This window comes from Lepisosteus platostomus, chromosome 21 (genome assembly GCF_059453375.1).
Source record: "Lepisosteus platostomus isolate fLepPlt1 chromosome 21, fLepPlt1.hap1, whole genome shotgun sequence".
NCBI classification, from domain to species: domain Eukaryota; kingdom Metazoa; phylum Chordata; class Actinopteri; order Semionotiformes; family Lepisosteidae; genus Lepisosteus; species Lepisosteus platostomus.
This window is the reverse complement of record NC_142631.1, coordinates 16556243-16576934: the sequence shown is the minus strand read 5'-3', so window position 1 is coordinate 16576934 and position 20692 is coordinate 16556243. Positions and strand designations below refer to the sequence as shown.

At 41.4% G+C, this 20692-nt stretch overlaps 2 protein-coding genes and 1 long non-coding RNA gene across 4 annotated transcripts in view; 2 read left to right on the top strand and 1 right to left on the bottom strand.

The window, feature by feature from the left end:
• Nucleotides 1–1031: 1031 nt before the first annotated feature.
• On the bottom strand, nt 1032–6808 carry cdk9 (cyclin-dependent kinase 9 (CDC2-related kinase)). 2 transcript variants are annotated; one of them, XM_088615129.1, is made up of 8 exons: nt 6658–6808; nt 6358–6471; nt 5245–5326; nt 4846–4936; nt 4282–4448; nt 3463–3634; nt 2719–2867; nt 1032–2000 (listed from the first exon to the last, which is right to left on the bottom strand). In XM_088615129.1, exons 1-8 carry the CDS (start codon nt 6696–6698, stop codon nt 1635–1637), a joined length of 1182 nt encoding a protein of 393 aa, XP_088471255.1. In that variant the 5' UTR covers nt 6699–6808; the 3' UTR covers nt 1032–1634. The 2 variants fall into 2 exon arrangements, with proteins under 2 accessions (XP_088471255.1, XP_088471256.1); XM_088615130.1 differs by lacking the exon at nt 6658–6808 and having other exon boundaries at nt 5245–5346.
• On the top strand, nt 6410–15783 carry LOC148644102 (uncharacterized). The gene is made up of 3 exons (XR_015928915.1): nt 6410–6530; nt 7713–7927; nt 15722–15783. It is a non-coding gene; the product is annotated as an uncharacterized LOC148644102 (long non-coding RNA).
• A 4088-nt stretch (nt 15784–19871) lies between these two features.
• crb2a (crumbs cell polarity complex component 2a) overlaps nt 19872–20692 on the top strand; it is a 39443-nt gene continuing 38622 nt past the window's right edge. Inside the window, exon 1 of the mRNA XM_088615120.1 lies at nt 19872–20122. Within this exon, the coding sequence (XP_088471246.1) occupies nt 20050–20122 (73 nt within the window). The 5' untranslated portion in view covers nt 19872–20049. The remainder of the gene's footprint in view (nt 20123–20692) is intronic.

The window sequence follows — 20692 nt, the reverse complement described above, 5'->3', positions numbered from 1 at the left end:
CCAGAACCACAAAGTCAGTTTTTGTGCTTAACTGCTAAAAGTAACCATTTCCGTTTTAGGGACTGGAAATGCTGTACCTGTACAATCAGCGCGACTATCTTTCTGGGAACAGCTCTGGCCACCTCCTCCTGAGATTCAGACTGCTCGGTCCTGAAATTTCGGTCAGGTGCAGGAAATATGACATGAAGTGGTTTAATTGACCCAGGATAGAGCTCTTTACAAACACGGAAAGAGAACTGAGCTCCGATACGGTGTACAAGTGCAACTGGAGTAAGATATTGGAGTAGCCAAGAGAGGAAAGAGTTGGGAGTGGAGCCTACCCGTAACTAATACCACAGTGAAAATAAGTAGCTTGTTAGATTGCATGGAATTAATGCTAAAAGTTGAAAAGTAGTAAATATATTAGATTCAGGTTATAGATGGAGCTCTATTAATTTATTTTGCCTAACTGGTACTGAGGCATTTTTTTTTAAATGTGCTATTTCCTATAATCTCCAAGGCGTGGTGGCATCTTCCCAACTGTACCATTACTAAATAAATCAGAGGAGTTATTTGCAGACGGTTGATAGCAATAGAAGCGGATGACATAAAAATGTACATATGATATTGATTGATATGGTCCCTCAGAGTGCAAATTCTTACAACACCGATTCTGCTATAAGACAGAATGCCCAGAGTATGTGCTACTGTATCACCAAATACCCAAGTGAAGTGCAGGTGAGATAGCCTCTTCCAAGAAACGTCTTCGATTGCCAATATAAAAATGGCAGAAGCTGCAAAGCACAAAGATGGACCAAAATCAAACAATCATCCTCCATCACACTTTTTACAGCCGATACAGACATTCAAAACTAGAATAACTCTAAGCTAGTGTCTACAGGTTTATCTTCTACCATGGTAAACCTACAAACTTCTAAAGTCCCCCAATCACTTCTCAAGATGTGGCCAGTAAAATCTCAAGTCTTTAAACTTTGATCTGTAGTTTAATTGCCTTGTGCCAGTTGCTTCTCTGGGAAGAATGCTAAAGAGAACAGTTTTCAAATATTTATTAGTGCCTTGTCCTTACATAGCATGGATACAGTAAAGCACCAGTCAATATTTTTTCCACATTTTTGCTGAATGTTTTTTCCCCTCAAAAAGATTCATATTTGTGCAGCAAATATGTTACTATGAAACTAAATTACAGTTATGTACAATTTACTCTGGATACTAAATCCATCCACATCCTCCTTCAGCCAATACAGAAATGCTCTAACACTGCTTGCAGGTTTACACTGGTTTTGGTTGAAGAAGCTATAAAGTTCTCTAAAGCAGATGTTTCCTGTAATGCTGTGAGGAAACACAGCAGGGATCCCAAACCAACATCCACATAGTGATCCCAAACACATCTTCCAAGACTGTCTTTCCGAAGTGAAAAACATTTACAGCAAAACCATAACAAAACCTCATGAAAAATCACGAACTCCCAGGACGCAGCAGATCTTTTCAGTAGTCCACAGAATCCATCCTCATGGTTGTAACAACCTGGGACCGCAGGTCAGAATTCTTCTGAGAAATTTCAAAAAGCTATCCTGAGACTGCAAAGTGTTCCTTTCAGGGCTGTAGCATTAAGAGACTTGCCAGTCTCTGCCCCATTAAAACACCCGGTCAAACTCAGTCTGGTTGGTGGTGGCAGGGTTCCTGCTCTGATTGGCAGGCTGCTGGGGCATGTGGCCCCTTCTCCTGGGCGGGGCAAGGTACTCAAACATGGACTGGTTGTGCGTGGAGAGCATGTTCTTGAGGTCGGAGGGCATAGGGTCGGACCAGAAGAAATCGTGGTTGAGGGCGTCGTCGCTGTCGATCCGCTGGGCCGGATCAAGGACCAAGAGCTTGTCGATCAAGTCCAGAGCATAGGGGTCCTTCACATAGGCCTTCAGCCGGTCTTTCACTTTCCTCTTCTGTCCCTTGGGCAGCTCCAGCTTCTGGTAAAGCTCATACTTCTTGTCAACAGCAGGCCACACCTACGAGGGGGAAAAAAAAAGTTTCCGATCATCCATCCATCCTATTACTAACCACTTTATCCAATACTGGGTCTGGATGGACACCAGTCCATACAGAACTCACACCATGGGGACTAGACTCCACCACCACCGGTGTGCAGCCCCACCTGGATGATGTGACAGCAGCTATAGTGCGCCAGTACGCTCCCCACACACCAGCTCTCAGTGGGGAGGAGAGCAGAGTGATGACGCCAGTTCACGGATGGGGATTATTAGGAGGCCATGATTGGTAAAGGCCAATGGGAAATTTGGTCAGATCAGCAGTGTTAACAAACCCACTCTTTTTGAGAAACGTCCTGGGATCTTTAATGACCAAGGAGAGTCAAGACCTCAGTTTTACGATTCATCCAAACGACATTGGGCTTTTTTTTTTACAGTACAGTATCCCCATCACTATACTGGGACATTAGGACCCATACAGACCACAGGGTGAGCACCCCCTACTGGCCCCACTAACACCTCTGAGCTTTCCCAGGAGGTCTCCCATCCAAGTACTGACCAGGCTCACTGCTGAGCTCCAGTGGGCTGCCAGCTGGGATTGGCAGGGTGATATTGCTGCTGGCATGTCTTTGGACTGCGAGAGGAAACCCACACAAACATGGGGAAAAATATGTTTCCGTCAACAGCAAAAGAAAATGCTAAACCCCACCGAGAACAAGACTATTCCTGGAGATCTCACCTCAGCTGTAATGGAGCCACAGAGCTGGCTGATGAGGGTGAGCTGGTGCTGCTCTGTGTTGCCCTGCATGATAGGGCTACGTGTCCACATCTCTGCCATGATGCAGCCTGCACCCCACAGGTCAATAGGGGGGCCATAGTCTCTTTCCCCTGTTGAGAAGAAAACAATCCTTCAACTGAGGTTCATGGCTGAACATGCCAACTGAGTGAAACTCAGGTTCTGCGCAAAGACAAGTTCAATTCAAAAGACCCCTGTCTGTAAGACTCTGTAAGAAATTTAATACAGTGCCAAATTTGGAAGAGGCGCTTAAATTTAATAGTCAGATAAATGAAAAGAGTGGATTTGGAATTGGTCAATTCCAAAGTGCACGCAGAGCTCACAAGTAAGGGTACAGGTCTGCAAAACCGTCTCAAATAAATTTTTCCACGGGATTAAAAGAGATGTACCCAGCAGCCTGCTTGTTTACAGTGTCAAAGGCCACTTCACATCAGGAATTTTGGTGCCTTGTTGTGAATCGCAGAACATGGCGCTGTGCATACCTGGAAATGTAATAAATTTGGTGATGTAGATTTTAGGTTTTACTGGGTACATGTTACCCGTATTGTGGTTTGAAATGCACTCATCAAGGCTGATTCTAAGTCTGAAATATATAAATAGCTTTGTGTTTCCCCTTCAAGACGGGCCACTATATCACCAGAGGAAACGACATTCGGGGCTGCCATTTCGGCGATCTTAAACACTGACCCAGCAGTAACTCCGGGGGGCGGTACCAAAGCGTCACGACCCGATTGGTGTAGCGATTCCCCTGGCTGTTTTTGGCAAGGCTAAAGGCACGTGCCAGACCGAAATCGGCCAGCTTCAGGACGCCATCCCTCGTGATGAGCACGTTGGCCGCCTTCATGTCGCGGTGCAGAATCTAAAAAAAGCAGAAGGGTGGGAGGAAAAGAAGAAGCAAGAAGCAAAACTCGGGTTTTATGTACACGATCCATAATGTATACAAAACGTATTTATACCAATATCTGAGGAGCTGAGAAGATTCCTGGAAGGGGATATTTCACCTGCCCTTCACTTGGATATTTGGTGACAACTGACTGTGTTCATACTCACAGTAGCACAGTAGCACATACTCTGGGCATTCTGTCTTACAACTGAATCAGTGTATCACTATCAGTCCTAGTCATCTCTCAGCATGTGTTTCACTCTCCTATCAAGTGGAATTGAGGTTGGAGAGCTAGCAAGAACAGCATACCAGCTTCAAGTTTTATTGTCCTTAAGTAATCTTGTGTCGCTACAAATTCCCTGATAATACAGGGTGAAACGGTTTACAAACAAGATCTGGGATTCTTAGACAGTTTCATATTCCACCACAACTGTCTAAAGGCTAAGAAAGCTAAAACATTGAAAACAACAGAAACAAACATATAAACCCTTTAGCATGCAAGGTTTTGAATTCTGAACGCAAAGTGTTAATGTAAAAACAAAACATTTCACAGAAGTTCATAACTACTTAATAAAGGTTTAGAAAGGAAATAATTTAAAAACAAAACAAAAAACAGTTCTTACCTTATTTCGGTGAATGTAATATAAACCATTTAGCAACATCTGCATGACTTTTTTGATTTCAGCCAAAGTAAACTTGACGTTGGCATTACTGAGTAACCCAGCCAAGTCATGTTCACAGAAGTCAAACACCAGGTAGATGCTGCCTTTGTATCGATTGTACTGGGTGGCTGGAATTAAAAAAAAAACACTTTAATTTTCTTTTTATTGAATAAGCACATTAATTAAAAAATACTTATATTCTTAGATATTCAGTATTTCTATAAGAATACAATTTACATAGCCAATTCTGTTTGTTTACTACGACATCTATATATCAATAATCAAACTATTTTAGGTTATGCTACGTATGAGGTAACACGTAAGGGTTATTTTCATGCAAAATGTCAAAAGAAAACAACGTTTCGGGTGTTCTTAACAGCTTTACATCCTTTTAACAACTGAAAAGTGTTCACTTTTGTTTTCTACTCTTTAATAAAGATTTAATAAACCAATTTACGTATTTGCTCGTGCCCTATAAAAAAGTACACAGAAAAAAAACAACTTGATGGGTTTCTGAGGACTTACCTTTTGTTCTGCAGATCTCAATCAAATTCACTACATTCTCGTGTTTTAACAGCTGGAGGATCTTAATCTCTCTCAGGGCTGTAATGGGAAACTGAAGAAGAACGTGACAGTGAGTGCTACCTGCATTTCCACTTTTCAAGATTAAATGAATAGAAAATGCTGCTTAAAAATGGGAGCCAGGGAGATTTGTTCACTATGTTCAGTTTATAAAGTTGCGTATTTTTACAGTATCGTAATACAGAAGCAAGGATGACCAAAACAGTGGAATGACAGCATCGAATTAAAAGACAGGAATGAAGAGTACACGCTGGTTTTTCCATCTGCCTCTCTCTTTGAGCTTTTTTGTCTCGTCAGCACAATCTACTCAGTGACGGCGAAAAAGGAAAAGACGATTCTTACCCCTTCTTTCTCATTTTCCATTAGAACCTTCTTCAAGGCTACCTTCTTGCCAGTCTGCCTGTGCTTAGCTTTAAAGACCTCCCTGGGGACACAACACAAAACCTGCATCAAAAACCAACAAAATGCACTTCAAGTCTCCAACACCAGGAAATCCAACCGATTTTAAGATTTCGGATTACACACTGACTACAGTAATGTTTCAATAAAAATACAATATAAAATAAAATGACTTCATATAGGAGACATTACTATCTTTCTTACATCCAAAGAAGGCTCCACTGCCAGACTATTTGTTTATTATTTTACCAAATCAGAACATGTTCCCCATATCGTGTGTGTGGAGTGGAATTTTTCTATTCAGCTGCAGTTGCTCTCAAACGTACTCACCTCCCCTGGACTTTCTTACATTTTACTGCATTACAATATGGAATCAGAATGTATTTAACTGTGAGTTTTTACACATATGGGGCTTTCAAAATAAGCTTGGACAAGTCCAAGAAAAATATCCCATCGTTATTGTTGATCGTGCGTTAGATGGCAACTGGACTGTTACACGCCCAAGCACATCAAAATAATAATAATAATAATAATAATAATAATAATAATAATAACAACTTTATTTTATATAGCACCTTTAAAGGTGGCTTTTTAAAGCGCTTTACAGAATGACAACAACAATAAATAAAAAGAATACACATGATAAAACACAATTACAATATGTAGAGGAGACCGTGGATGCTGGAACTAAGAAAAGCAGAGGGGTGAAGAATGGAACAGTTAAGTAAAGGCTTTTCTGAAGAAGAAGGTTTTGAGTCTGGATTTGACGGAGTTTAGAGAAGGTGACTCTCTGATATTTTGAACTTCGGACACACTGCAGTTTGTTCAAAGTATATTTAGACACCCCAGCGAGTAGAGCATTACAGTAGTCAATTCGAGCGAACACAAATGTGTTGATCAGCTTTTCAGCCACAGTTAGTGACGGCACAGGGCGTAGTCGAGCGAGATTTCCGAGGTGAAAAAAAGATGTTTTGACAATATGCTGCACATGTGGGTCGAAACAATACTTTGGCGGAAACGGAAACGTTGAACGACGTGCGAGCAAAAGAAACTTACCCAAAGGTTCCCTGCCCGATCTTGGCGAGCTTTTCATACTTGGAAAACTCATCGCAGAAAGGGAACTCGACACCATCATAATACTTCGACATCATCGCTGTCTCCCGCTCGGCCCTGAGAGAGAGAGACAAGGGAGACACGGAGCTCAGCCATCACCCACACGCTAGCGAGAGGTAACCCTCCTTCAGGCCTCAGATCTGCGTGATCATACCCGGGAATCAACCGAATTTCACCTCCGACTGAAAATTTTAAGAAAGCGTTTAATCTTCGCCAAAAAAAAAACAACAACAACGTCCTTACTTGTCACCACCACCCGAAGTCCCTGCTCTGTCACGCTGCATCCCGAGAGCTGCAGTACGCCTTTCCGCTGCCCTGTAGAGACTGTGCGCCGCAGTCCTCCGCAGAACGCGTTTACGGCAGCCGTTTCCCCGCACACTTCCGGTTGGTTGCCATAGCACGGGGCCCCGGGCTCAACCCGCGGGCGGGTCTATCGCCTTCTGATTGGTGAACCGGTGCCGTATGACTACACGGATTGGAAGTGCTGAAAACCGGAAAGCTGAACTGTGAGTGGGCGCTGGAGCTGTCCATCAACCGAGGAACCGGTTACGCAGATCCTTTATGAGTAATTACTCATTTACAGCCAGACCGGCGCAGTCAATTTATCGTTCATATCTTATTAAAGTAAAAAGTAAATGTTAACAATTTTTTAATACCCTCCTTATTCAGGTACGACACGCAGCAGGGAAAATTAAAGGAGGCCAGGTTGTGCAAAACCAAAACAGAGCTTAGCCCGGACACCGTGGTGAGCTTCTCTACTGTGATGAACAGTGCCGTGGCATGTAGTGGCTTTTAGTGCAAAATAAATAAGTTGCAGTGTCCTGTTCCATTCAGTATATCCCTTGAAATCTGTTCCCGCTAGGAAACCCAATGGGATCTTTCATGACCAAGGGGTCCGGACCTCAGTTTAAGTTCTTGACCGAAGGACGGCGCTGTTACATGAAGCATTATATACATGAGCACTATTTTTTATTTACATTTTACGTTTTGTATACAAAAAAAAATGGAAATGCAAGCATGTACATATACTCACACGTGCTGCAACACGACAGCACAAAGACAACGTCAAATGAACGAAGCAGAACAAACCACATCGATTTGAAGATTACGTTAGGGGGTCACATTATATAAGTTTATATGCTAGGAAATTTCTGTAAACCAGTTATCCAAGGGTATTTTAAAATAGATTTTAAAGAATTTGTCTTTGAAGCACATAGAACTTTTACGAACTCTGTATTTAAACGTTTTCCAACATGAGAACGACGTTGAACATTAAACGAACTGTTGTTTTTTTCCAGAACTCCATGAGCACACGATCCCTAATCGAGGCACTGGTTCGGAATTAGTGGTTCAGAGGAAAGGTCCCCGTCTACTGGTGGAAGTTTGACACTGCTGAACTTTTACGCCATGAAATCTCATCCCAGTACTGAGCAAGACCAGCCGTGCTCAGCTTCTGACTTCCTCCTGCAGGAACTGACAAGACGATCAGAGTGGAAAAACAGACCCTATGCATGTATGATTTTTAAAGTTATTTTCTACTTTTTCTAAAGAAAATATTCTACATAAACGTCGGTGCCCCCTTTTACCGTACATGTAAAGCGTTTTGTGATCTTTTGAGATGAACGGTGCTATAAAACTCAAGGACATATTCATTATTATAGTCCATGTCATGGTGAATATTATAGTACAGACTCAACTGAACAGCCATAGAATTGGAGCAGAGAGAAACACAAAGGTCCTGAAAGGGCAAAATTAGCCTCAGGGAGTTAATTAAATAAAATTAATTAAAGGTGAATTCAAGTAATTTAAAATAGTATGGGTATGATTACATCCTGTCTCATAGTCAACAGGCTATTTTGTATTGTGTGTTGGAATATCATGCATTGAACTTATTTTTAAAATACCTAGTAACAGATTTGTTTAAAATACGATAACTCCAAATCATTCACAGGGTAAATTCCGTGTTGCGTGAAGAGACCATGAGAAGCGTCAAGAGTTTGATTGGGCCTTTGGAGGTGTGAACCCTCCCTTCACCCCCTGGTACAGTCGCAGTTGTATTTGCATTTTAACGAGCCTTGTCCGGGGAACCTGTTTTCCTCCAGTTTTTAGCTTCTGAATTTCTACAACTGAGCACAAGTCCACCTATACTTTGTGACACTGGAGATCATGAGCTTTCGCACTGCTTAATATTGCTCCAGGAAATAATTGACAGTTAAATAAATGGCATTAAATCAGAAGGTTGAAGAAATAAGAGCATTATGACAATACCAATTTGTAATCTGTTGTATAGCGGTAGATCACGTTAGCAGAATGATTTCAGCGTTGGTCTCCATTTAGAATTACAGTACTGCTCACTTTGTTTTCCAGTTTGTGAAAATCCCAATTCACACTCTTTTGCTGCACTTTCGTATTGAGTAGCCGGGCTTCGGCACTGCGGGTGATAAGTGCTCAATAACCTCTGCACATGTGGATTTGGTGGGATGCTATCCTTATAGAGAAATGTGTTCATCCCCCCACAGTTTACACTAATGAGATTCACCAGTCAAACTGTTAAGCAGATTTAGCTTGTTGTTGTCGTGCTACCTTTCTCAATTTCCTTTAAGAAAGAAATCCTTGACTGAGAAGGTATCTGCATTCCTGCCCAAGAGCCAGCAGGATATCTAATCAGATTACAATCACAGTCTACTCTGGAATTTAAACTAAGAAGAGAGTTTTGCCCTTTTAACAATATATTCTGTTTATTTTTCCTCTCTGTCATTTGTCACTAAGATGATTAGGTGTCTGATCTTCCTCCCCTCTGAACAGTAAATCCTCACTGATCCTGCTATCCTGTTAGGACAAGTGCCCAAAGGGCCTGCCCACTGTGTCTATTGTCTGTCCCACATCTAAGGCTCTTGATGTGGGCTAATCTCATTTATTTGCTATATGTGTCAGAGAATGTTGTAACACCCAAAAGACTTCAAGGTCCTTTGCAGACTGTGATCAGTGCACAAGGGAAAAACAAAAGGCTTGAAGGTGCTAACTGGCGTCTGCAACTGTGGCACCCCGTCTTCAGCTCACCCACATGACACCAAGACTGAGCAATTTCCAACACCCAGTGCCCGAGGGGAACATTAACCACTGTTAATAGGGAAGGTTCATGCACATCTTCCACCTGTGTGGCGTTCACTTGCGGGCGTCTCCTCCGCATGTTCCAACCTGTGAATCGTGCGAGGCGGCTCTCTTCTCCACCTGTGCGAATGGTGAAAGACTGGGCAGGACCGTGCGCTCTCTCGTAGAGTCCTGTGCGGCGTTTCGCTTTTCTGTTTGTCCGGATGAGAGAGTGGTTCTGCCCGGTGAGAGGCGAGAAGAGGAGAATCGCGTCGTGTGGCCTCTGTAATGCTGCGGGCAAAGCATCGGAGTGCAAGGAAAAAGTCTGTCCTTGAAAATGATTCCACACGCTAGTGCTAACCCCAGAGTGGAGCTTCCATTAGGAGCACTATAGACTTTGGCTTATAATATCTTTCACTAGACTGGCCTTCTGTCATCGAAACTGGCGTTCGGGTCATGAAAATGCTCGCAGCTCCACAGAGTGCCCAGAGATTCCCACACTTTGTGGCAGCATCTTTACTGTAGTCATATTCTGCAGTGGATGCAAGTCTAGACTATTTCTAGAGCTGTCGGTGCACTGTCCGTGTGTGTGGCGTATGCTGGTGTTCTTGCAACCAATCTTACGTTCTCTTGAGACCCCTTTACATCTTTTGCGGGTAAGATCAATTCAATATATGTTAGGTATTGCTGCCTTCACAGCCCAAGAGCGCTTTCACAGATCGTTACGCGGGTGAACCACTAGGAGGCACTCTCTCCTCAGGACCACAGTTTCTAAACCAGTTTCACACTGAGCTGACTGGAGACACTGTACACTAGTAGGTTCCATACTTCACATGAGATGTTAAAACTAGTCCTAAATAAGTGGTCATATGGTACTTTTTGAAAGAGTTTGGGTGTTAACCCTGGTGCCCTGGCTAAATTGCACTAAAGTCTTGTACAGTCTGGCCTTCCTGAAGTTCCCCTGTATTCATTTGGGGAAGTGCTTTCTCATGCCTCCACGTGTAAAGCATTTTGTGATTTGCTGAGATGAACAACACTGCACTTTTTATCCATTATTGTAGCAGAAGTCATGAGTATAGTACAGGGCCAACTGAACAAACATTAGACATGGAGCAGAGAAAATCACAAAGCTCCCAAGTGGGAAAAATAAATCTCAGGGAGTTCAAGTCCTAACGGTTAATTAAACTAATTTAAAACAGAATGGTTATGATTACTTCCTGTCTGATAAGCAATAGGCTATTTGTAGTGTGTTGGAATTATTATTTGAAATACGTAGTGACAGAGTTTGTTTGTTTTTAAATACATTTGATTGAAATAGTTTACAGATTCAGTTTTGTGTTACAGGCAGTGTCATGACAGGAGCTCGGCTGGCCCTTGCGAGGTGTGAAAAGCACCCCCTCCCCCGCCTCCCTCTTGCATTTGCATCTTAACAGCGCTTTGTTTGGGGACCAGTGTGCCCCCTGGTGTGCCTGTCTCCATCCAGTTTTGGCTCTGAAACTGCGAATGTCTGACCGTTCACAGGGGCTGATTAGAACAGAATGCCTCATTGTCCTCTCCCTGCAGTCTTTGCCCAAGGCCCACAGTTCTTTTCATCTTCCCTTTGCAGTGGAAAGTCCCCACTTACTAAGGTCTCTCTTCGTCCTTTTCCCTAAGGCCTGCAAGGGTCTTCCCCTAGGTCTCCCTGACTCCCCACTTCAGGTTATTTAGATTGATCCACACTCCTCTTTCATAATGGATGCCAGAAGCCAAAGCAGAAGCTGTGTTTTTCTGTTCACTCCTGTGACTTCCAGCCCGTTGTCATTCCCTGATAGGTCAGCGCTGTCCTAGCTTGCAGAAGATGGACAGTGTTGTCCCGGTTCATCCACACTGCCGTGGTAAAGGGCTCTTGTGTTTGCTCAGCTAAGCATGAGTCCCAGGCTCCTAGGGGCATCAGAACCCCAGTCTGATGAAGGAGTGGAACCTGTGCTTGACCGGGCTCTTTGGTGCCTGGCATAGGTTGTAGAAGAAGATAATTTAAGATCACTTTATTGGCCATATACAATTTCTTGCATTAGGAATTTGTCTTTTTGCAGACCCCAACTTGCTCTCCATGAGACACACACACGGGGAGAGAAGCTTGGGGTCAAAGCGCAGAGTCAGCCATTTATACGGCACCCCTGGAGCAGTTGGGGTTAAGAGCTTTGCTCAGGGGCCCAACGGAGTAGGATTCCTCTGCTGGCCATGGGATTTAAACCAGCAACCTTCCAGCCACAGGCGCAGATCCTGAGCCACAGAGCCACAACACCACCCCAGTCCAACTTCAGGAGGAAGTGGGGTACATCTCTCGCTCCTTCTGCTTAGCACACCCAATGTACTGTCGCTTACTTATTTCCTCCCCCTGACAAAGATGAACACCGTTCGCTTTAGTTGGGACAGTGGAAGGTGCATCTTTGCCAGGAACACCAAAGCTGGCAGGATGTACAGAGCATCAGACCTTCTGGGGCTGCGCTCCTGTCTTTTCAGGGTCCAAAGAACTTCGTTTTGGACTTCTAGCAATTGAGCCTGGAGCCTGAGTCCCAGGAGAATTGGTCCATAACCTGCAGTGATCTTAGGAAGGCTATTGTATCATCTGTGTAGAAAATAAGAAAGCGAGGTTTGTCTGTGTGATGATGAAAATAACTCTTATTAAACCAGTCTGAAAGAACCTCTGCTGTTTTTGACCTAACAACAACTCAATATTAACTAAGAAAAGCTTTGACCAGCACAAACTGAAAGAAACCGAATTTCATCTGACACAGTTTGGTAGTTCATAGGTAATCGATCCTAGGATGTTGTACAGCTCTTACTTAAAGGAAACCAAAGTTTGAGCTTCACCTGCATGGCTGGGCAGCTTGTTTAATACTCCTACAGCTCCTCTGCCTCCACTTTCACTGTAAACACACTTCCAAGTAGTTCCCACTTGTGTCTCCTGGTTTACGGCAAACTGTTCATTCTGAAGAAACCCAGTTGGTCAACTCGGTCAGCACCTTTGAGAATTTTGAATACTTATATCAGGTCCCCTCATAGTCTTCTCTGTTCAAGGCTGAAATAACCATTCATCATAACAGTCAGTGAAGCCTTTTGTAATATTCAAGTAATTGAAGACGTGGCGCTAATGTGAGAATCATCAATTATCTCAAATTCACCAAATACTGCTCTTTCTGTGCTGACTCTGTGTTGTGGTTGTCAGGGCAGTGTTTTTTTTTTGTTCCATGTTTGTCATTAACTGCAGCCCATCAGAGCGACAACAGTCTGTGAGAAATAGTAAAAGGTGAAATGGTTTTGAGTGTGCAGATGTGCGGGCTGCCTGCATTTATAGATCAAGTCCCTTGCCTTTATGGACTTTCACTCGCAGGGGGCAGGTGTAGGTAGGGAATTATGGAACGAGAGTGCTAGCATCAATCATGACGGCAAAGGTCCCCAGTCAGAGAGCCCCAGGCAAACAAACAGAGGATCTGGGGGAGGGAAAGAGAGGTCAGAGGAGAATGAAACCAACCCCAGATTGCTTGTTATTCCAGGGAAGATAACCACAAACCCTGGAGACCCCCAGAGAAGGTAGCAGGGGGAGCAGATAATGGAGCCAACAGATCATACCTAAAAAAAAAAGCTTCTAGTATTTTTAAGTACCAGCAAACTGGAATTGTTATGCCTTCAAAGCGGTTTTGTTAGTCTCAGTCGAGACAAGAATACAATTTTAGGCTTGCATTAAAAAAAAGTATCTTGTCATGTGTTTTCAACCAATCAACTTATAGCAGATGGAAGCATTGTCCTTCTTTGGATATATGGCAAAATTTAGGTCACGTTCAGTAAACACGCATTTCAACCGCTAGAACTAAATGGAACTGTGTCTTCTTTGATCTGCTACTTCAATGAAAAGTTTTTTTTTTTATTTCTTCTGTGCGTTTTCCAAATGTTTCATCCTTTGCGGGAGCAAGGGGGAGCCAGAGCCTATCCCATCAGGCAGTGCCTTGACATGGCACAGTAGTGGAGCGCTATTGTACACTTTCCTGTAAGAGTCCACAGTTACTTTCCACTGCCCAGAGTCTAACACCTTCCTCTTTGTCGCCTTTTGCATAAATACCTGCACCTATTTTTTCAAAATGATTGCATGTATTCCTTCTGCTCATTATTTTATTAATGTTGCTCTGACGGTTTGAAATGTGGTCACAATATGATGCAAAGAAGAAATGTCATGCCACTCACAGCTAGTTTTGTTTAAAAACAGTGAGATGTGGCTTTATCTTTTTGTGGGTTTTGTGTTCTACATCAGGGCTACTCAGCATGCAGTCCTGCTGATCTTAATTATTTCACTGATAATCAGCAGGCTGAGTAGTTCTGGTTGTGCTGCAGTAGAGTGCTTTGCTAGGGTAGCTTGCTGAATCACTGTAGTATTATTCTAAATCCATCCATGTCTTGATTAAACAATGGTAAGAAATTATTCTGTGAAGTGTTAACCCCGGAGACTTGAAAACAGGATATATTCCTCCCCAGTTCCAAAAACAAAAATCACTAGTGAACTACAACTGGCTTTCTGTTCAGTTGAAACCAGGTGAATTAGTCAGTGTGCTTGCCTGGAAAACAATGGACCGATCTAGAAGAATTACGATTCCACCCTGGCAAGAAACATGTGCAAAATTCACATGCAATAAAACCTGCGTTAAAGGCCATGTTAATGAAATGCTCTTGCTAAAAGGCGAGGTGAAAAAACACACACTTGCACAAAAGTATTTAAAACAAAAAAGAAACAAGTTCCCATCTCTGACATTAGCATCATAATAGATTTTTCTGGCGCTACCTTTTCATAGCTTTATTAGGAAAACAAACAGGTATACTGTAAAAAACACAGTTCTCTGCAGCTGCTCACTGTACCCACTTACCATGACAGTTCATATGAGCACCATAAGTGCTGTCGTATAGTTCACGAAGCTTTGAAAAAAAATATTTTTAGCATGTTCTTTTGTTCTCTTCTAGTGTTCCTAATTCTAAACGTTCGGTTCTGTGAAAGTGAATCAATCACTTGCACACAGTGGCACCCAGGCCATTCAGATGCGCATTGATGTAATTCACTGTGTTGTTCAATGTAGCACAATCCTGTCGTTTACCAGCATGGGGGCTGTAATAAAACTTTTAACTGATGTGTATTCAAGGAGCCAAAGTAGCTTGCGGTAAATTGAACCACGGCTCATTGGACAACACTAACATTTAAACCCTCATTACCCTGTGAAGCGTCCCACGCCCGGTGTCCCGTACCCCTGAACTCATTTCCTGGTGGAGATAGGTAATTAAACTCACCAGTGAGAGTTTTAAAGAAGCCAAATGTCTTTTAAACTGCCTGGTGTGGGGTTACACAAAAAAAAACCCCATCAGGGCACATTAAAATGTAACATTGTTCTAGATTAGAGGTGGAGCTGAAGGCCAAGTTTTTACTGCAATGAAGAGGCACGCATCTGGACAGTTCACGAGCAAGTCAGCACATTAACGGTCATTCTTAAGCCCTTTGACCATCAATTGTACCATGAAATTGGCCATGATTTGCATGTTTTGAAGCTAAAAGAGGAGCATGGCATGTAAAACTGTGAGTTGATTTGAATTGTGCTAGTTTCTGCCTTCTTGTAATGGACCGTACAGTCCAATTGAATTATGATGTGTTTTCTATTGTAGGAGCAGTAATTATTTGCAATCTAATAAAAAAAAAAAAACGATTTCCTGGTTACCGCTGAAACACACCCGTGTAGAATCCAAATATAAGCCACCCAGACCAAACTGCACGTTGAGTCTCTGCAAGATGCATGTATTTATTAAGTGGCTGTTCAGATGTGACCCCTGTAACTTACCATGCGCTGGAGCACAGGCAGGGTTATTGCATGACCTCTCTAATCAAGGCTATTTCTGCTGTGGACACCATGGGCCCTGCAGTCTAAGCAATACAGGGGGAACTCCAGCTGTCCATGTTTCATGAAAAGGTATCCCTTAGAAGGGTTCTTATCCCTTCTAAATTGATACAAGCAGTCAAGAAAATATACTCAAGGAGTTTGGTGGAAAAAAAAAGATTTTTGTGCAAGAAAGGATACAATTCCGCTCAAAATGAAGTACAGTAGGGAGATCTTGTTGACTTGTTTGCAGATTGTAATGGCATGAGCATGGACAGTATGTGAAGTTAAAAGTGCCAGTGCTCCAAACAGCCTTTTCTGTTTCATAGGTCTACATGGAATGATATGTTGAAGATCATCCCACGTTTCTTGTGGTTTCTCCTTTTTCTGGTGAGTATTTTGGTTGAACAAAACTAAATAAAGCTGGTTAGTCTTTCATATCAGCGTTTTATTCGTATTACCAGTGCTTGTTAAACAAGTAAAAAAAAGCACCAAAACTTTAGTTTCTAGTCACGCTATGAACTTTTGTTAAAGTGGAATTTTTGCAGTGTGGTAGATAGCAAGTATGCCACAATACTAAATATGTTAGAATTTGTAGTATCTGTATCAGTTGTATCTGCTATAATGGCCTAAGACTTCACATGAACCTTTTCTTCAAAGAAATGTGAGTGATTTAAACTTTTGAGAGGCTTTGCTCAAATACGGTTTTGTCTGGGCAAAATGTAAAACCCTTCTTCTGGAGTAAAGTATTTGTTAATTTTGGACTTTGTTTTTTTTCATTTCATCTTCCTAGTACAACAAATAATAAATAACCTATCTCTCCTTTATTCTGGAAGTGCGGAGCAGAACACAGGACGATGATAAAATGATAAAAAGACTTCTTTGCGTCTGTTATTTTTAGAAATGTAGGTTTACCAAAAAAAACAAAACAAAACAATATGCTGATATTTCTACTCACATAATCAAATGTTTGACTATGACTTGTGCTGTGTAGAGTTCTTGTCCTTGAAAACACCCTGTACAAACAGTTATGCAGTGTAGGGGGAAAGCAGAGAGTGTTAAATAAGATGAGTAAATGAACAGGAATTACATTAGCCTGAGCAATCTGAATGAGGGAGTGAGATTAAACAGCTTGTCAAGACATAGGAAGATTAAACGTTTTTCTTTTATAGTAAAAACACCTCTTTGCAAAATACGTTCTTGGGAACATAATAATGATGCAAAATCTGTATGACTTGCTATTAGGAAACGTAAAATGTGTAGCCGGAGATTAGATGTCTCCCACGCTTTTTACAAAAAATAGCCAAACATATATGCTCTTGGTTTTTGTATCCTACGTTCATTGCATTCCAGCTGTAACAATCCCTTTCACAAAACAAATTTGTCTGTCTGAATAACTGGTGTCAGGTTAAGGGGAGGCTGGAATTATGACTGCCATCCTTCTGACAGAGAGTTAAAAAGCAGATCGGGGCTGGACTGGAGGAGGCTACTTTAAGCACGTGGGGGCCCCCGAGTTGGACATACTTTTAAAATGATCAGCTTTGGACTAAAGTTCAAAGGAGTTCACACAGAAAAATAAGTTAAAGATAGCCGCTGAAAATCAATTGATCTTCTAAACGTCACCTCTTTCATGATAAAGCAACTTCAAAGAGCCTGATTTGTGAGCATAAGAATCGTTGCGAATGAGAGGAGTGCCTTTGGGCCCCACAAGCACATCATTCATTTTAAAATAATATCCCTTGATTTCAAGTCTGGACTTTTATCTGTATCCTAACATTCTCTCAACACCTCACCTGCACGCTCTCTTTCCTTTTCATTAACCAGTTTTCAGTCCAAAAGCTTGTTTTACCTTGTTTACCTGCAATTTCAGAATTAGGTAACATTAGGAATGTTACCAAAAGCTATCTGAAAATTTTTAATACATCATATTATATACACTGTTTGTATCAGTCTCCGCATAATAAACAAGACCCATCTTTTCCAGGTCCTTGTTGATTATCCTTGCATAAAATTGAAGTAAGACTTATTAATGATATAATTGGTTCAGATTTGTCTCCCTTTTTGTCAGCTGGAGCTAAACTACCTGTTTGGATATTGGCGAGACCCCTGTTTTGTATGAAGCTTTGTTGAATCTCATATATAAACTCAATGTCTCGGGTCTCATTTTACATGACTATAAAATAAACCTTAAATACTCACAATTATTCAATAAGTTCATGTTCTGCTCCTATGAGTTTTGATGTGATTCAGACTTTGTTACTTTTCCCCCCCAATAAAGTTACATAGCTGTTACTACTGTACATTACAGTATGCATTTTTCAGGTAATTATTTACCTTTTTCCATCAATTCAAAACAAATCCTGCTGTAATAAAGGTGTTTTTTTCATATACTGTTTCATTTATAGTCATAGTGCTTATTAAGGTAAAGATATCTTTGGTTTTATAAGATATTTAATAATATCTAATAAGATGTTTAGGGCTTAAACATGTTTAGGATGTTTATTAGCAACCCCTTCATGTGAATATGCAGTGTCTTGATGAACTGTCAGGACATGTCCTTGCATAGTGCTTTGGACCATGAGTCACCAGTGGAACACACAGTAACACGATGGAGAACAGTGTCAGAACAAGCATGCAAATAAATCAGTACGTACTGTAAGACTCAGCTGAGGATGCAAAACCACATGGTACCCAGAGAGCCATCTGAGCAGATTTCCCTTCGAGCTTCTGCTCCTGCTGCTCTCTGCAGTCCAGATCTGCCCCATCTGATTTCCACCTTTTTCAACTTAAAACCAGACTTTTTGAACTGGCATTGATCACAAGGTTCTGATATTCATGACTTCAAACAAACGTTTTTTGTTTTTTTTTTACCTGGATGATACCAAGAAACCCGTGATTCAGTGAAATGCGTGTTAATCCAAAACAATCATGTAAAGTTCAGGGCAATCTTTTTATGAAATCCCATCCATCACCTCTAAGGGCGAATGATTTTACTTTTTTTATGATGATTTCATAAAACAGGAAAGTTGTTTAAGCTTCAGCACTGTGCAAGACATATTTTTCTCGCATGATCAAGTAGAGGTTAATTCCTTTGCAGCCAAAGCATGCTGACACAGCTCCGCACTGGAACACCTTTCTTTCACATCCACTGAGTGCGGTGTTTTGCCAAACGTTTAATTAAAGTGGGTTTACATCAGGTTGGCCAATCCATCGGTTCGGTTGCTAAGCTTAGATGGGGCTTACCAGCACTAGAGGTGTGATGGGGCTTTCCAGTCCTGTTAGGTGGTACTGCTGAGAGATAAGTCTCTTTTTCACAAAAGCCCCATCAAGCCACTGATGACTAGAGATGAGAGCTCCAAAAAGTGGAATGGATTCTCTTCCCGACTGCGTTTGTGGTTAGTTTCAGTCTGCCTTTCAAAAGTAAAGAAACTGAAGAGAGATGTCTAAGTTCATTCTCACATATTTGCCCTAAAGACACTGGTGTGATTTTACTAAACTGGCTAGCCTTCTTAATTAACTCTACATTTTATATGGATGTTGTCTTTGCCTAATTGTATGCATTTGAACTAAAACATTAGAATGTATCCAAGACTATGTTCACTAAACACCATTAAGATCATAATGAAAACATGTCTGTGTCAAGTGATTTTTTATTTAATTAGCAATGACCTAATTAAGCAATGGGATTCATTTAGCACAACATTGCTAAGCAATATTCATAACAGTGATGTGGGTGTGTACAATCCATCCCAATTAAAAAAGACAACCATTTATTTTGCTATCAGAATAGATAAAAACATGGATGGTGGTTGTGCCTACCTATAGGAATAATCTGAGTGTGATTAATGCATTTTTTTATTTTCCCATATATGTTTTTAATAAACATACGATATCTTTACCATTGTTATTTTTTGATGAGAATAAATCTGAAAATAATTAAGATAGAGCTTCTGAAAATAAAGATCACTGCTAATACAAGCGAGTGGATTAGTGTCGCTACCCATCAGCCTGTTCTTATGCGAGTTTCATCATGACAGCACTTGGTACTGCAGGGAAAATATCGCTTCAGGGAAAGAATTAAGAAAAAGAAAATAAAAAAAGAAAAGGAAATATCCAGTTATTGGGATTGTATTTTAGGCGTCTTTGCTTAATGTCAATGTTAGTATTTATGAATACTTTACTATTGGATATGGTCGCGTCAATCACAACAAATATAAGGGTTAAAATAAATCCGAGATGCGTCAGTGACGCCACTTTAATTTAGAAATAAACACATAAAATCTTCCACTCCTTTTTAATTAAATCTAGCATGGAATCAGTCCCCTCTAGTGAGTCAGTTGTTTTCAAGGACCCCAAAGATTAAGGTGCTTGTTGAATTTCTGGGCTGCTCTCCTGACAAGAGATTCCAAGTCCTGGAATCCAGTCCTTCTTTGCCAGATCGCTCTAGAAGAGTGATTACTGGGCTTCAGCCATGCCAGGGCTCTCAGTCCACAGAAACCAATGTTGGTCACATTACTGAGAAAGCATGGAGTGCCACTAACATGCCTGCCACAGACTAGGGGGAACATCTTTATCGACGCAAGATGCTAAAGGACACCCTTCTGGAGTGAAAACTGGTTGTTTCACTGGAGCTCTTCAGTAGCTGTTTTCATCTGCCATGGAGTTTGAAAGAGTTGCTTCTCACTCTTACTACAAAACGGTGCTGCTTACCATGATGATGTTCAAATGGGGTAAGGAAAAATATGTCTTTACTCATTTGCCCCGCATTTCTGTTGAACATGTTACATGTGGCCCAAAATATGGCTTCCGATGGACGCTTCAGTTTAAAAAGTGTTATGGTTTCGTGGTGAGGAATTGGATGGAGTGTGCAGACAAGTGCAACATGTTTAACAGAGGAGCTGTGTGTGGGCAAATGCAAATCTGTTTGCTGGAGGGGCAACAGGTTGTCTGGTGGGATCATCTAAAAGAAGAAGGCTGATTTCTCTTTCTGTTTTCTGATTGAAAGTTATTTAAAACTGACTTGGTAAGACGTATCACTAAATATCTAAGTCTTCAGAACCAGCAAGTTAGGAATTTGCCCACTCTTCTGTTTTTGCTGTGTGTCTCTACGCTACGCAATAAAACCAAATGATCTGAGACCTTTTTTTTTTCTTTTCATGTTTGAAGAGCAATTTTCTTTGCACTTTTCAGTCACGTTTCATTTTTTTAAATTCTACACGGCTTTCATTTTCAGAAAAGTTCCTAGCTGCAGAGAAATGTTAATGAAAAATATTAACCATGTTATTTCTGAGGTCGGAGAC

What these genes read in the sequence shown, in the direction of transcription:
- cdk9 (XM_088615129.1), bottom strand. Translation starts at nt 6,698, where the DNA reads ATGCAGCGTGACAGAGCAGGGACTTCGGGTGGTGGTGACAA. An exon ending in ACTTCGGGTGGTGGTGACAA is followed by an intron (nt 6,472 to 6,657) that starts GTAAGGACGTTG and finishes TCTCTCTCTCAG; the next exon opens with GGCCGAGCGGGAGACAGCGA. An exon ending in CCCCCCGGAGTTACTGCTGG is followed by an intron (nt 2,868 to 3,462) that starts GTCAGTGTTTAA and finishes TCTTCTCAACAG; the next exon opens with GGGAAAGAGACTATGGCCCC.